The sequence below is a fragment of the Poecilia mexicana genome, unplaced genomic scaffold (assembly GCF_051168715.1).
Source record: "Poecilia mexicana isolate PSO_F unplaced genomic scaffold, ASM5116871v1 scaffold_5, whole genome shotgun sequence".
Taxonomy (NCBI): Eukaryota; Metazoa; Chordata; class Actinopteri; order Cyprinodontiformes; family Poeciliidae; genus Poecilia; species Poecilia mexicana.
The window spans coordinates 27,466,196-27,482,349 of NW_028263374.1; the positions used below are offsets into that span (position 1 = coordinate 27,466,196).

General features: G+C 37.6%; 1 protein-coding gene across 2 annotated transcripts; it reads left to right on the forward strand.

The window, feature by feature from the left end:
- Window positions 1-5,249: 5,249 nt before the first annotated feature.
- On the forward strand, window positions 5,250-9,275 carry pck1 (phosphoenolpyruvate carboxykinase 1 (soluble)). Of its 2 annotated transcripts, none has more exons than XM_015002220.2 (10): window positions 5,250-5,376; window positions 5,594-5,878; window positions 6,376-6,560; window positions 6,656-6,859; window positions 6,975-7,162; window positions 7,248-7,410; window positions 7,500-7,724; window positions 7,853-7,984; window positions 8,086-8,181; window positions 8,300-9,275. In XM_015002220.2, exons 2-10 carry the CDS (start codon window positions 5,655-5,657, stop codon window positions 8,755-8,757), a joined length of 1,875 nt encoding a protein of 624 aa, XP_014857706.2. In that variant the 5' UTR covers window positions 5,250-5,376; window positions 5,594-5,654; the 3' UTR covers window positions 8,758-9,275. The 2 variants fall into 2 exon arrangements, with proteins under 2 accessions (XP_014857706.2, XP_014857707.2); XM_015002221.2 differs by having other exon boundaries at window positions 5,259-5,376; window positions 5,620-5,878.
- The last annotated feature ends 6,879 nt before the right edge of the window (window positions 9,276-16,154 follow it).

Genomic DNA, 16,154 nt, shown 5'->3' on the forward strand with positions numbered 1-16,154 from the left:
CTAAAACATCTTCCAACCAATGATTCTTTTCCATATTTGCAGACTGAGTCTTCACCTGGAAAAGATGAGGCTAAAACTGAGCTTTCTAACAATGAACACACTATGATTAACAGTGGAAAAGCTCTCTTCCAAAGGCAGCTGGAGCTTTTCAAACTGCACTGCCTCGTGACTTTTTGAAATACCAAGAGATTTAAAAAATGAAAACATGGGAACCTATGGGCTCAGGACTCAAATGGCATCTCAGAAAATCTGTATTTAATGATGCACCAAGAAGAAACACACCAAACTATATGTCCCATTTATAAACAGAAAAGTTATGTTATTTTCTAGCATAAAAACAGAAGAAAGACAAACCAAACTAACAAAACCCTTTGACAATAGTCAAGTTTGAGAGTGATGAAGATAAAGATGAAGAACAATTGAGAAACATCTGCAAATTACACAGTTTAAACTAAATTTAAACTAATTCTATATTATGTCAAAATTGTCCAAATTACAAAATAAATTCACAAACATGTATGTCCTCATAAAAGTGGGTCTCTCTATGTTATCAGATGTGCAGATTTACGTCACTACTCTTGGTACTTTACCCTCCTCTTCAGCAGCTGCTGTTTGTTTCAGCGATTCACACACAGCAGTTCAGACTGATGTCTGCAACACTTTTATCTGTTTTTCCTCTTTGCTGGCGTCACTCTGGTAACGCACATAAAAACACCAAAGGTTCTCCAAACATCATGATGTGATAAACACTTGTAATGCACTTAAAACTTGTCGAGTCTCATCTTATAGCAGAGCACATCAAATTGTATGAGGATATAACAATGAATGGGTCCTAAACCACTGGGAGCCGGACCAGTGCTGGGACATGGCTGTCGTAGCACTGGGCCACACAGCATCACTACCTAATGAGAAGCTATTTTATCTTAAAAACCAGTGGAGTCCTTGTGATTTAACCAAAGAACTTAAATATTAAAGTAACATTAAGCAGAGCAGGAAGACAAGCATGTGACATGGAGCATGGAGGACCTGGTCCAACCCAACACCATGTTTCTGATTTTGTACTTTTATCATTAAAGCTGCAGTACGTAACTTTTGTAACTTATTTCTTCACTTATTTGTTGCAACAAAAAAAAAGTTAGTGTTGTCAATCACAATCTCATGTGGTGCTGCTCATTCTTCCTCCCTCATCCCTCATTGCTATGCTGCACTGCAGCTAGCAGAGACTTTAGTGAATGCTAAAGCTGGTTAGAATTAGACTCTGTGTGGAGGAAACTAAGAGTCTGCAGACAGGATGCATCTGATGGAGATGTCAAGAAAGACCTGGTGTTTCACTGGTTGAAACAGGAAAAGCTGTTTTTCTACCACTAGGGTAAAATATGGTGACGTGGTTATCCTTTTATCTTTGAAAGTGAAAGCAGTAGTGAAATGCGTCTCATGACCTAATCAAAGGAACCAGTGCTGTGAAGGCAACAAGTACAAACCAGTTAGAGGTGGAAAATACTTAGCAAGTCTTGTCACCAAACAAGTACTTTTTACTTTTTCTTTATTTTTGAAACAAACTTTTATACGAGATAGATTTAGAAGTAAATATAGCCACTACTAGTAGCAGTCTGCAGATCTTTTTTGTGTGAGACATGCAAATGAGCAGCTGGAAAGGAATATGTAAAGAAAAATTATTCAGGAATATCATAACAAAAAAAATGATTTTACATAATTGTCCCCTTCAAGAAGCGAATCCAAAGCAAATGTGTTTTTTAAAAGGTTTTCTCAGCACTAATGGTCCTCAGTCCACAGGAAGAGGGCAGAGAGAAGAGGAGCCCAGTCTAGGCTAAAATTATGCAGACTGAATTATGACCCCATTACCAACTTACTTTGATGTTTTATGAAGTTTGTCTGTCTCATCAGATTTGTGCCACACATTACTGTGCCAAAGTGTCCACACACTGGGTTATTTTAATGCAACAGCAAGGATGTGCGTTTGTTTTTTAAAGAAATGTTTTTGATCGTCTGAACTAAAAACAAGCCTTCCTCTTGGCTGACCTCCATTCACTGGTGAAGCTGGGCAAACTGTTTCCCTTAAACAACTGCTACATAAGATTATCTACACATTTTGTAGAATACTTAAATTCAGGGAAAAATTACTTTCTTCCTCTATATTTATGTGACTAACCTGAGGTCTAGGAGTGTAGATTCAACTTATTTCATTAGAACTGCAGTGCAATATGATTTCATACTTATGCTGCAGGAGAAAAATACATAAAATCTTATTTTTATTTTAACAACCGATTGTTATTTTGTGTGTGGATGAACACATCATTGAATGAATGACTGTAAGAACTTGTTTTTGTTAAACTTTATCTAATTTTTCCCTCATTCTACTTAAAAATAAACTGCCGACAAAAAAAAAAAAAAACCTAAATGAAGACTGATGCAATTTTACAGTAAAAGATTACATCCATTTCATCATCTGTTTTTCTTTTTGCTCACACACAGGCACATATCTTACAAAATAACATTATCTTTTGCTGAGAAAGCTGTTCGGTCAGCAATGCTGTATTGATGTCTTTTGCTCTAAATAAACCAAACTCCTCATGGAAGCACCAGTCAACTCGCACACAGACACCGAGCAACCTGGTTGGAGCCAGTTCCTCTTGGGAAATTGATCACTCTGCACAGTTTAGGATATAAAACTTAAAGAACTTATAATACATTTGTTTAGGGTATTTGCAATGCTTGATTGGAGCAATAGTAAAATAGTTTAGCTTTTTTGATTCAAGGCAAGTTATCTAAATGCAGAAATCAACTTTGACTAAAAATGTATCTAACAGCCTTTATTTTCCAGGAAAGGGGGAATTCAGGTAATTAGCTTGCATTGTTAAAGCTAGTTGGGAACCTCTGATACCTGTGTGCTTAAATTAAATCAGTAATCACGGCTAAATGTTCTGAATCTTCACAAAATCTGTAATCTCAATGTGACTTTATATGACATGAAAATGCAATATCACTCTCACGTGGGGTCACACACGGATCACAACCGAAAGAACGAGATCCTGGATACAAGCTGCCACTGTAGGTTGGTTGGACTTTCCGATGACTTCAGAGAGAAATATGTATTAAAGCTGCAAATTCCTTAAATTTTCTTTACTTCCGGCACTTTAACCTGGGAAATCTATTACGTTAGAGGTCCATTGCAATTTGATCACAGGTTATTGGAAAAAACGAAATGTTTAAATAAATATAATCCTAAACAAACAGAGAATTATGATCCTTGTCAGAATGAATCAGCTAAAGCGTGCTGTGAGAAAACAAGTGAGTGCAAACCTGAATAACCAGAAGGGCTAAATCAAACAAAGCTTTAAATAACTCTTCATTTATTCAGAGTATCAACTAACTTCAGTCAGAGAGTAAACACCAAGTCTCAAGACATTAGCTGGGAGGAAACTGAAAGTTGCCTTTCTTTATTTCATCCACTTTGTGAAATAAACCAAAGTGAATATTAAATTAATTAACTTGCATGACAGCTCTGTCACACTGGGAAAAAATGGAACAATTTAAGTCATTCCCATATCAAAATTAACTATCATCATTGTATAAAAACTTTACATGCAGTAGACTTTAATTAGCATCAAGCATATGGAGTTATGGAGGAGTGCTAAACATAAAAATGAAAAGGTAAGACTGAAATGTGCAGACTGTCCTAGTTTTGTAATCTGCCAGGAAGTTAATGCCCAGCTCAGAGTGCTGTTCATAAAACAGCTTCAAAGAAGCTGTTGTGAAATCATAAGTGCCTCTATGACACATTCACATTTTTTGCCCAGTAATCAGTTTTAGAAACCTGTGAAGTTATACTGAATATTGTTTCTGCCACTGTAGATTTTTGGCAATAACTTAATTGCATTTTAAAGTTAATCCTGAAGAAAATGGTAAATGTATTGCATAATTCATCAGCAGAGTTAAGTGTCTACATGAAAGTAGAGATTTAGTTAGTTTTTGTTCTCAGCCTTCAGGTGTTTTAGTGTTAAGGTTAAATGGAAAAACAAAAATCTCAAGAGAAGCAGCTGTTTTTGCCCACACAAGAAAGGTCAATAGGCCATTTCCAAACAACTTGGAAGTCTCTTATTCCAATACCAGATTCACTGTTTGCAAGTTTAAGTTGATATACGTCCTAGCTGTAGACGTCACAAAAAGTTCATGGCAAAGTAACTCAGTATTTAGAGCCATTTTGTTAATCCCAGAGCTTGTTCTCAGATTCCACAGGCCAGTTTGCACGTTAAACTATGAGTTTCTCTCAGGATAACAACACCAAACAGTATGAAAACTCTGAAGGTTTTCTGAAATGAATACAGCAGCCAGGAATCTTGGACAACATTTTTAGATTAGTAGTTGCCGTCAGTAAAGGCAACATATTTTGAAAGATTAGAAGAAAACGGCTGAGCAGCAATAAAAGCTCAATTAGCTCACTGTAGGCAGCATTTGACCCAAACCCTGAAATAGCAACAAGTCAGGTTTCTGCAGTCTTCATTCCCCTGTACTGCAGGACCATGTCAAACTTAAAGATGTGTTAATCAAATACAAATATCTCCTCTGTTAAAACAACGACTATATCCCTCGTTATCTTCAGTTCTCTGCGCACACCAACCCCTGACTGAACCTTTAACTCAACAAGCCCCCAGATGTCAGCCAATACAAAAGAGGCCAGTCAAAATGTTCTTAACGTCACACTGCAGACTCACGACAGCGAACCCTGAACTTGCATCACTTACTGTGTCAAAGTTCAAAATCCTTCGCTGCAGCGCCAAGTATGAAGTATGAATTGAATGTTAAATATCTTAGGCCAAACTGCCTTCTACAGAAAGAATAATTAGCAGAAAAAAATGTTTGAATCACATAGAAAACAGTTTCTTAAGGAATTTTAGATATAAAACAGAAATTTTGCTTCGCACCTAATACTAAGTTCCCAATATATGTATAATTAAAACAAGCTCATCTCTCAATTAATTAAAGACATGACAGATTATTATTGCCTTAATGAGCAAAAAGCTGACGTCTCCTCAGTCTGAGATTTGAACCCTTTATCATCATTCATCTGACACCGGGGGGAACCGGTTCTGTGAAGATGACATGACGTCCTGTGGTTAGTTAATAATTATTCAGTGGCATGTAACACTGTCATTTCAACACGAGGTTATGCACACACCTCCTGACACACCCCTCTCCCTGTCAGAGGGAAATCCCAGGGTATAAAAGGAGCAAACCTTCTCCAGAGCAGACACAGCGGACCACCAGTCCTAAACTCAGCTGAGAACAGCCGTCACCGAGAAGCTTCAGCCGATGAGGCCAAGCTAACAACTTCTTCCTCCCAACAAATTGTTGAAGGTAACTTCAAAACTCAGTTTTGCAGCTCTTGTAGCCATGGAAAGATGACATGAAATGAGATGTTTCTGAATGCCATCAGAGATGAACCAGAATCTGAACAATTGTGACGTTTTCTGTGTAAAAAGCTAACTTTTATCTTCTGTACCTCTTTTTCTCTTCATGGTTTTATCTTTTTCCCATTCCCTTTTGCAAACTTTCTCCTCACCCTTCACTCCAGACATCCTCTCATCTTTTCTCTCGCAGTCTATCGACTTGCTGTTTCTCCGGACTCCTTCACCATGCCCCCTCAGATCCAGTCACAGAACCAGAGCGGACTCAGGGTCCTGCAGGGTGAGCTCAGTGCCCTCAGCCCGGCGGTCAGAGAGTTTGTGGAGACCAATGTTACCCTGTGCCAACCCGAGTCCCTTCACATCTGCGATGGCTCGGATCAGGAAAACCGAGCCATCCTAACTCAGCTGGAGGAACAAGGGATGATCAAGAAGCTCACCAAATATGAGAACTGGTAGGTTGATCTGAAGCATTTAATTAGGGATGAATTCCTTCATGTGAAGGATTTCTCTTTGAAGGGTTTTTCTAATTTGTTGCAAAGTGCTGCAAAGAAATAGGGGCTTAACAGTTTTAGTATGAGATTTTTTTTGCCTACCTATCACTATAGCTAGAGTTGTTTTTGCAGCAAAGCATCAGTGGAATCAGTAAATTGTCCAGTCATGTTGTTGTTGATGATAGTTTGCATCATTCTGTCATCAGTCGTTGTTTTGATTGACAACAAACTTAGAAAATATTGTGCCGTCTGACAAACCAGAAAGTCCAGTTAGTTCAGCTAACCAGAAGTGTTTACCAGCAGCTGAAAAATGTGATAGATGAGAATGACTTGCAACAAGCTTAACATCTGTAAAATTTGTAGCTTTTTCTTTTTATTTTCTAAAACAAGACAGAAGAACAAAGACACGATTTGCTGTGAATTTGTCTTTCTTATCCTTTATATTTCTAATTCTACAGCTGGTTGGCTAGAACAGACCCAGGGGATGTGGCTAGAGTCGAGAGCAAGACGGTAATCGTGACTCGGGAGCAGAGGGAAACGGTGCCCACGCCACTGGGAGGTGGGACCAGCCAACTGGGGCGTTGGATGTCCCCGGAGGAGTTTGACAAAGCCATGGCTCAACGGTTTCCCGGCTGCATGAAAGGTACTACAGCAATGAATGTCTATTTTGAATCAGTTGATGAAAGTAAATGAAAGAAAAGACAATTGTAAGCAATCCTTTTACCTTTCTGTCCTCAGGTCGCACCATGTATGTGGTTCCCTTCAGCATGGGCCCTGTCGGTTCTCCCCTCTCAAAGATTGGTGTCGAGCTGACCGATTCCCCCTACGTGGTGGCAAGCATGAGGGTGATGACCCGAATGGGGAAGACTGTGCTCAACGAACTGGGAAATGGCGAGTTTGTTCGCTGTTTGCACTCCGTCGGCTGCCCTCTCCCACTTAAAAGTATGTCAAAAAAGTTTACCGAATATGTATTAATATGCTACTTCCTCATTTTCCAAATGTTCCTGCAAACCAAAATAATTCACATATTTTAAAAATTCTCTGATTTTCCTTTCAGAGCCCCTGGTAAATAACTGGCCCTGCAACCCTGAGCAGACCCTCGTCGCCCACATCCCAGAACGCAGACAAATCATCTCATTTGGCAGCGGTTACGGCGGAAACTCCCTCTTGGGAAAGAAGTGCTTCGCTCTCCGCATTGCCTCACGCATTGCCAAGGAAGAGGGCTGGCTTGCTGAGCATATGCTGGTAAGCAACAGGCACAAAAAAGGATTGAAGCCATTTCCAACAGCTTTTTCAATTCTGAAGACGACTAAGTGTTTCTCCTGTTCAGATTCTAGGCATCACCAATCCTGCTGGAGAGAAGAAGTACATGGCAGCAGCCTTCCCTAGTGCCTGTGGTAAAACCAACCTGGCCATGCTCTGCCCAACACTGCCTGGCTGGAAGGTTGAGTGTGTTGGAGACGACATCGCCTGGATGAAGTTTGACAACCAAGGTAAGAAATCTTTCACTGGCCATCAGCTGTGGAAAACTGAAATATCAGGAACAACTATGAAAACTAACAGATGTTATTCCTGTTCTTAGGCAACTTGCGCGCAATCAACCCTGAGAATGGATTTTTTGGTGTTGCACCTGGTACATCAGCTAAAACCAACCCCAACGCCATGGCGACTATTGTTAAGAACACCATCTTCACAAATGTGGCAGAAACCAGTGATGGTGGCATATACTGGGAGGGAATGGAGCAGGAACTGCCTGAGGGAGTAACGCTCACATCATGGAAAAACAAGCCCTGGAGTTCAGAAGACGGTAAGAAACCCACAGGCTTAAAATAAGACCAGAAAAGATTTAATAAATTACTTAGATATCTAATAAAATACAAACTTTCCATTCTGTTTAAAGGCAAAAAATAAATTGTCTTGTCTGTTTCTCTATAGGGGAACCCTGCGCTCACCCCAACTCTCGCTTTTGCACCCCAGCAAGTCAGTGTCCTATTATTGACCCACAGTGGGAATCACCAGAAGGAGTCCCCATTGAAGCCATCATCTTTGGAGGCAGGAGGCCAGAAGGTGAGCAAACATTGAATCAAGAGAGAGGAGTAAAGATGTAAATTGGGAGCAGAAAGTAAGAAAAGATTAGCAAAGATGCTAATATAACTGATTCTCTTCAGGTGTTCCTCTGGTATATGAAGCCTTCAACTGGCAACACGGGGTATTTGTTGGCGCAACAATGAGATCAGAGGCCACTGCAGCAGCTGAACACAAAGGTCAGTGACACCAAGAAGATCTCCTTTGGTCTTTTGGGTATTTTACAATCTGCAACTCCACAGAAGTGAAGTAAAGCCACACTCACTCACAGCCTCTCTCATTTTTTTATTTACCTAGGCAAGGTAATCATGCATGATCCCTTTGCCATGCGACCCTTCTTCGGCTACAACTTCGGCCAATACCTCTCTCACTGGCTGAGCATGGCCGACCGTCCAGGTGCCAAGCTGCCCAAGATCTTCCATGTCAACTGGTTCCGAAAGAGCCCCAAAGCTGGCTTCCTCTGGCCTGGCTTTGGAGACAACATCCGCGTTTTGGACTGGATGTTCAGGCGAGTGGATGGCAATACCGGCGCCATGCCTTCTGCGGTGGGCTACCTGCCCTGCAACGACTCCCTGAACCTCCAGGGCCTAGAGGGAAAGGTGAACCTCAGTGAGCTGTTCTCCTTGGAACATGAGTTCTGGCAGAAGGAAGTGGAGGAAGTGAGGAAGTATTTCACCACACAGGTGAACGATGACCTGCCCAATGAGATGGCCCGTCAGCTGGAGCTGTTGCAGCAGAGGGTGAAGCAGATGTAGTGAGGAAGAAAGCATAGGTTAGGTATTTTTAATGGAAACTACATGGATTTTTGTCTTCAATTTGTCAATCATAAAGTGATACGTATAAAATTCAACAAGCTAGTTGGAATTGTAAAATATTTCTTCATAGAGTTTAATTTCGCAACCTTTATGAGCAATCCTTCTTTTAATATTTTTCCATGTTGTTTTCCTCTCTACTACCTAGCAAGAAATACCTAATGATACTTTTGGCATGTATAATTTCCTCCAGAAATATTTATTTTCCATCCATATGCTGTTGTAGCAGGACAGTGTATTTAAAACCATTTGTAATATGTTGTCCTACTCCGTGTATGTCTATTTAAAGGTAACTTATTAGAGATATACACCATCGTTTCCTATTTAAAGGGATAACTGTTTTCTGTTCATGTTATTTGATGTCTTCATTTATTTTTATACAACACTGGTGACATTTTGTTCTGTTTATTATAATTTGAATCTCTCAAATGAGAAGACAGCAATAAATGCATTTGAAGATATATTTGTGATTCTGATTCATTTTTCAGTGGTTTGCCATGATGACTTTCCTCCTTTTATCGTTAGGACATCAGTAGACAAAGCATGTTTATATCAAAACATTTTTTACAAACACATGAATTCTGCAATGTACTAAAGAGTAGCAATTAGCATCATCTGAAACAACTGATTCAAGAACTAAGACAAGACAACTAAGGAGTAGCATCAAATTAATTGAAACATCTGATTAAGTATTTCATAATTTATTTTAAAGACCAAGACAAAACAATGCTTAAGGTCGTATTTGTATAATGTATCTTAGAAGAGGGTAAATACTGCCAGTGACATTGTATGGTATTTACTGTATATTCAAATGTCACAATAGGCTGAGCAAACAGAAAACACAAGAAAGCATATGTACAAACATGAACTCTCACATTCACAGACTTCGGGTCTGTATCTCATGTATTTTTGGTTAAAACATATTTGTCCTTCATTTAGTGGATTTATTTTCCAGAAGATGGAGTATCCCAAAGTTTTATGTAAGAGTAGTGATACCTAATAATAATATTAATGAGGAGAAAACATATTTAATATTTAAATATAATTTGGTTTAGTCGTCTAATGTTTGTACACAACTCTGATGCATCGTATGAGTTCAGGATCCTTTTTATGCTTAAATATTTTAGATCGGAGTTAAGCTACTGCTCTGAAAATGATCAGGTGCTGGAAAATAATAAAAAATCTAATGAAGTACAAAAAACATTGATTGTCATACAGAAGCTTAAAAGATCAGAGAGTTTGGATGTTAAAATTCAAAAATATGCAAAGTATTGAATTTCAAAGTAAAAATCAACCTTTTTTTAAGGCTGGTGGAATTTTATTTTATTTTTTTTTCAGTTCTCTTCATAAGCAAAAACATCTCAGATGAACATGGAGTACAAAACCCCGGATCGTCATCAGCTGAACTGTGTTTGTGGGAGGCCACATGTTTCTGTCCCAGTGGTCGCTGTGGTTTCATAACAGGTGAAGATAATGAAGGAACCACAGTTAATCATCACTCGAATGTTTTTGACTTTCTCTCACATTGAAATTCTGTGTGCTGATAAAACTTCTGCTGTTTCATGCTGCTGTAATCTGTTCCAGAAGGATTTTAAAAACACAATACAAACAAGTGTAAGGTGCTCCAGTAACATCCGCTGACAGATTACAAGGAACTTCCCTTCTTCATTATGGATGCAACATTATAAAAACATTCAGATTTTTATTCAGTCCTGCTTCTCCTAAATGTTGTCAAGCTATTGATGGTATTTAAGTTTTATCTTTTCCTGCTTTAGCAGGTACAAACAAACACAGCTTTCAGAGGTGATCTTAACGTCACTTCAGCAAATTTAAAAGTCCACACATCCCAGCTCATTTGCAGCTAGTGTGATCTTTAAAATGTGTGAATTTTCTAATGATGTTTATAATACAGAATGTGTAAAAAATAATAATAATAAAAAGCTTTCACATGAGCTGTATGTCAGTTGCAAAGTGGAATAGTTGCATGACCTTTCACCTACATCTTTAAAAACCAGAATCTTGTTTAGTATGTGTCTAAGTAAATCTTCACCACTGATTCTTTTGGCAAGAAGACAATTATTTTTTTCGGATTACGCTGACAATTATTTACTTGCTTTCTGCCATGTGCAGACAGTCTGAATGTTCTTGTTTTTCAGCTGCCTTATCTGAAGAAATAATTACCTTGCAAGAACGTAAGCTCCTAATTTTACAGCATGTCCCAAACATGTTTTTGTGCTCAGCTCTTATCACATTTTCTGTTTGTGATTTAACAGGATTATCTGTGAATTTACACATTTGTTTCAGTGTACAATTTATACCCTATGTTCCTGTTTTCTAGGTTTGTATGGCCTAGTTATGTAACATGATAGATCAGTTACTCTCACCATTTTTGCAACAGTTTTGGTTTTTAGAAATTTTATTGTCACACCATTACATAATATTATAGTATGTATATTTTCTCACATCATTTTAAATTCTACTCAACCTAAAAAACAGTAATAAAAAATCAATCAAATTTCTTTTTTTCCAACACATTGTGAGATCTTTAGCCTGATGTTATAATATTGTTATTTTTCTGAGCAAAATAATTATTTCAGCTTTTCTGCATCAAACAAGGAAATTATGACAGCCGATGTCAGACTGCCCAGGGCAACTTTGGCTACTTTATAGTAACTTACCACCACCAGTGTGCCAATCTGTCCTAGTTAAAGAGCTGTACTATATTTTACCAAATAGTAAGGGCTCTTATTTTTTCTTTATTGAAATAAACAGGAGGTACATCCCATGTCCTCAGTTTTACGATGTGCAAATTGTGTTAATATTCAATATGCATGTATAAAAACATCATGAAAGGATAGCACTGTGAAAGTTATCTGCTTACTGAGAGATTATTTCACAAGCGAAGTTGTAATTCCCAGTGAACATGAATGAACAAGCGAAGACAGTTTCTGAGAGACAAATTGTTCTAAGAGATAAAAAAGTTTATCAGCTGCTGCTGCTCAAATAAAGGCTTGGAGTCCAGCATTATACAGTAAGGATTAGTGAATGCTGACTGAGTTTGTTGAATTTAAGAAATATTTTCCCAATTTTCAAGGAGATTTTTGATAGTTTTCCATATTTTGTCTCATCTGTCTTGGGTCTTCCTTTCCTTCCTTAATACTTACCAAATTTCAACAAAATCCACTTTGCTAAAAAGAAAAAAACTGTTAGGCCAGTCAATGACAAGCCATCACAGACACACAGCACCACCAATGCAGGAACACACTCGCCTCTAAGCTGGGTTACAGTAACTGATTAACAGTCATATTTTTCCGGAAGAAAGTCAGAGTACCTGGTGAGAACCAAATCATGTATGGGGACAACACGCAAACTCCATGCAGAAAGAGCCCAGGGTGAGATTCAGTTGCAAGGCAACAGTGTTAAACTGTGGCAACGCGCAGCCCAACCTCAGTTCACCCTTCATATATACTGGAGTGAAACTGTACTAGAAATACCATTTGTTGTCAATCACTGCAAAAATGCAAAGTGGATCAGTTTCCGGTTTTGAATGTAGTTATTAAACTCATTTAAAGTCAGGTTGCATTTCTACAGCAATACATCGACAGAGCCAAACTGTACGAACACCAAAAGGTCATTTTAGAAATCATCTCAGCAGATTTAAACTCGCAGGTTGAATCAATGCTTATTGGAGACAGACTGGATGCAAAGTTGAAAGGTCTTGAAACAGATTAGTGCACGTACAGCAGCTTACTTAGGAGAAATGGTGCATGTCTTGTGTCACATACAACAATTTACACAAAGTCTCAACAGTTAAGTATTTCATTGTTCACAGACAGCTGAGTAAGGGAGAACAGAAGGAAGGGAACAATGTGAAGTTGTGCAATGAAAGGACAGTCTGCAGCATCAAAGGTGAGTTCTTATCAGCTGTGAATGTAATATTTGCACAGTGAGCTGATAGAGCTGACACAGTAACACGGCCCGGAGGTCCGGTCAGACTCTCACCTCCAGTAAAACGTCAGCAGTGACGCTTCCTGCTGTGTGCCGCTGGTGGTCAAAGCTCAGAGGGAATTCCAGACGACGCGTGGAAAAGCTGCAGCCAGAAAACTCCACACTTCACCAGCAGATCTGATTCGAATCACAGCTCCAGGAACACCGACGTCTGTTCTTTCTCATGTTTTAGCCTTTATATACCTGCAAACAGAGAAATTATTTTAAAGAAGTAAAAAGTCAACTTATTTTTTTCATGTCTGGGGTGAAGATGAAGAAGATATTCTTCAAAGTATAAAACATGTGTTTTGTAAAACAAAGACTTTAAAATGCATTAAAGTGCAAAAATATATTTCAGTGGCTGATATGGATAAATATAGCATATCTGATTGATTCTAGCATTAAAAATACTAGAAAACTGTATTTTCTGGTTTAATTTTCAAACCAGAAAATTGTCAAGACAACAAAGACAACAGTGTAACAGCAAATAAGACAGGTTTCAAAATCAAAGAGAGGACTATTAATAAATAATGTTAGAGCGGGTCACAGTCATGCTGTGAATTTCTCCAAATTAACTTAATATTATTTAATTCCAACATTGGCATTTTAGAGATTTTATGTGAAACAATCTGACCAGAACATCTTCAAAAATCTGAAAATAAAAGTCCTTTTTCAAAACTACCCAAATTCTGAGCTTTACAGCCGAGCCTTTGAGACTCATCAAGCATGTTCAGTGCTTCTCGCTTCTATATTTGGCCAAATAAAGACATTTATTGGTGTCTCTTTGAGAGACACACCTGACAGACATATCCTGGTAAAGACTAAAAAGGTACAAAGTTTGTAAAATGACTCACTGACTGATTTTTGATTGTCAGTGATCAACCTTTTTCATTTCATTTCCATTTTACAACCTGTAAGTAAATCCTTCATATCTTTTCATTTCGCCATAAACACACAGAATAGTATGAGGTAAGACAGCGGGGCGCCAAGTATGCAGCAGGACAGTAAAAAACTGCAGTAGCCTGTAGTAAGAGCCGTCGTAGAAACTTGGCAAAATCACAAAACTGTAACGCAAAGTTCACTGGAATCTGCGTAGTAACCGGCTGGGATCCATTTGGGATCTGGGAATCATTTACTAACTGATCAGAAATCTGCCAGGAGACAGTCGGACAAAATATCAAATCCGGTGTGTGGCAGGTATGTCCTGCCCTGGCCATTTATAAGGTTATTATAGGCAACTCTTACCTTTAGTTCATCTTGAAAAAGACATTTAAAAAAAAAGAAAAACTGAAAGGAACTGATGTCTAACCAGTGTGAACAGTATTACAAGTTTCGGTAACACTTTATTTGAAGGGGTGTGCATAAGACTGACATGACATAACACCTGTCATGAACATAAAGAATCTTTATGATTGTTCATGACAGTTGTCATGAAGTGTCATTCGGTAAATAATGACACTTTTAATGCAAAGTTGCTCTAAAAGTTGCATTGAAAGTTCATTAAAAATGCCAACTTTGCATTAAATTATCATAATTTACAAAATCATGCACCGGCAGGTGACATAAAAAACATTTTTAAAAAACGCAGCACAACGTGGGAAGAACAGTCTGCTTGTTCACACAGTTGCTGCAACAGTACGGTCTAACACTCGACAAAAACATTCCATCCTCCGCTGAACTATATATAAAAAAATGAAACGAACATCTTACAAAAAGTGTTAGCTAAAAGATAGTAAAACATTTTGTCATCAACTGCAACTTTCAGATAGTAAAACAGAAGTTCCGTGAGAAACTCACCTTCTTCCGTAACAGCCATGAACGGAAAGAGGAAGTGACGTCACAGGTCACGACCGCAAAACTTCAGCTAAGCGAAATTTTCTCAGAATTATAGATTCTTTTAAAATAATAATTTCAAGATAAAAATGAAAGACAATAAAATTAAGAAAATAAAAAATAAAAATACATGAATAAACTTAACAAATGAGGGGATTTTTGTGGAATGCATTATGTTTTCGTTTTTCCACGCTACAACTGCTGGTTGCATTTAATCATTTGAAAGTTTTAAATTCTATTGTTTTGTTAATTTTATGGATCATTCACCACTTTGGTTAGTTCCTGCTATTTTATATAAAAATTTTTAAAAAGTTGTCTTGGCTTGATGGTTGAAATCTTGGATCTTAAGTCAAATTGATACCAAATGGACAGAAAATTGACTTCACAGGCCTCAAGGTAAAAGAGCACTTAACTCTTAGATCAAGTTAACCTGCTACTTCAACAGGACTTTGTGAATATGAATTATTAAATGACACATTTATGAAACATCCTTTATAAGGACAGTGGTGTCTCAGACAGATGCCTTTGCCGATTGAACTAGTAAATAGTGAAAGTTTTCAGATTTTGTTATTTATTCAGGGTTTAGTTTGCAGGATTATAAATAGAGATAATAATGGATAACAATTATTTTTTAAAGTAATCAAAAAACATGTCACTTCTTGTTTAAACAACATTGATTTCTTTTCAAATTAAAAGTATTTGTTAGAGTTTGTGCATCTACACATTCCTGCCACAGGTTGTCAGTTTGAGTTGGAGACCAGCTGAGAAAACACTGAGACTCACAGCTGATATCAGGATTTCACATTAACCAATCATTTAGTGGAAACCACTGAATCTTTATACGTTTTCTGATTGGCTACTCAGTTATCTTTACTTTCTACTCGTAGATTTACAGAGGTTGCTGTCATGGTTTTATGTGAGGACATAAGCCAATATTTGACCTGCCATAATTTTGACTCTGATAGAAATGTACTGTTCTTTATCTACCCCACAGCCATATAACCTAATAAACCAATAAAACTAATCAAATGCTATACCTCTGTAAAAGTCACAATCAGAAAAAGTAAATGTAATTAAGCTGCAATAAACAAGGTGTTTGAGGAATGGTTTAGCAAAACTTGAGTTCACTTTACTTGAAAAATTAAAAACAAAATCATTATTGAAGCAACAGCAAATATAAAATTGGTGGTCAAATGGAACCAATGAACATTAGCTCGCTTGCTTTTTCTTTTTTCTATGAAATATCTCAAGACATATTTAAGTTTCTAGACACAACTAAGACAAATAAAAAAGAAAAACAAAGTTTATGCAAAATATGAGCCCATATTAGAAATTCAAGGCAGAAGTTCTGATATTTTAAAGTCCAGGTGAGAAAGAAACACTAATTGAGTGGTCCTGTGTCTCGAGATGATATTTTGAATTCAAGGTATATTTAAAATAATTAGCAACAGTGAATTTCATTGCATACAAATTTATTAACTTCATATGAACTTATATTTGCTTTTTAAATGTGTCTGCTT

Coding starts and splice junctions, on each gene's coding strand:
- pck1 (XM_015002220.2), top strand. CDS start 5,655: ATGCCCCCTCAGATCCAGTCACAGAACCAGAGCGGACTCAGGGTCCTG. Junction 6,561..6,655: donor GTTTCCCGGCTGCATGAAAG/GTACTACAGCAA, acceptor TTCTGTCCTCAG/GTCGCACCATGTATGTGGTT. Junction 7,725..7,852: donor GCCCTGGAGTTCAGAAGACG/GTAAGAAACCCA, acceptor GTTTCTCTATAG/GGGAACCCTGCGCTCACCCC.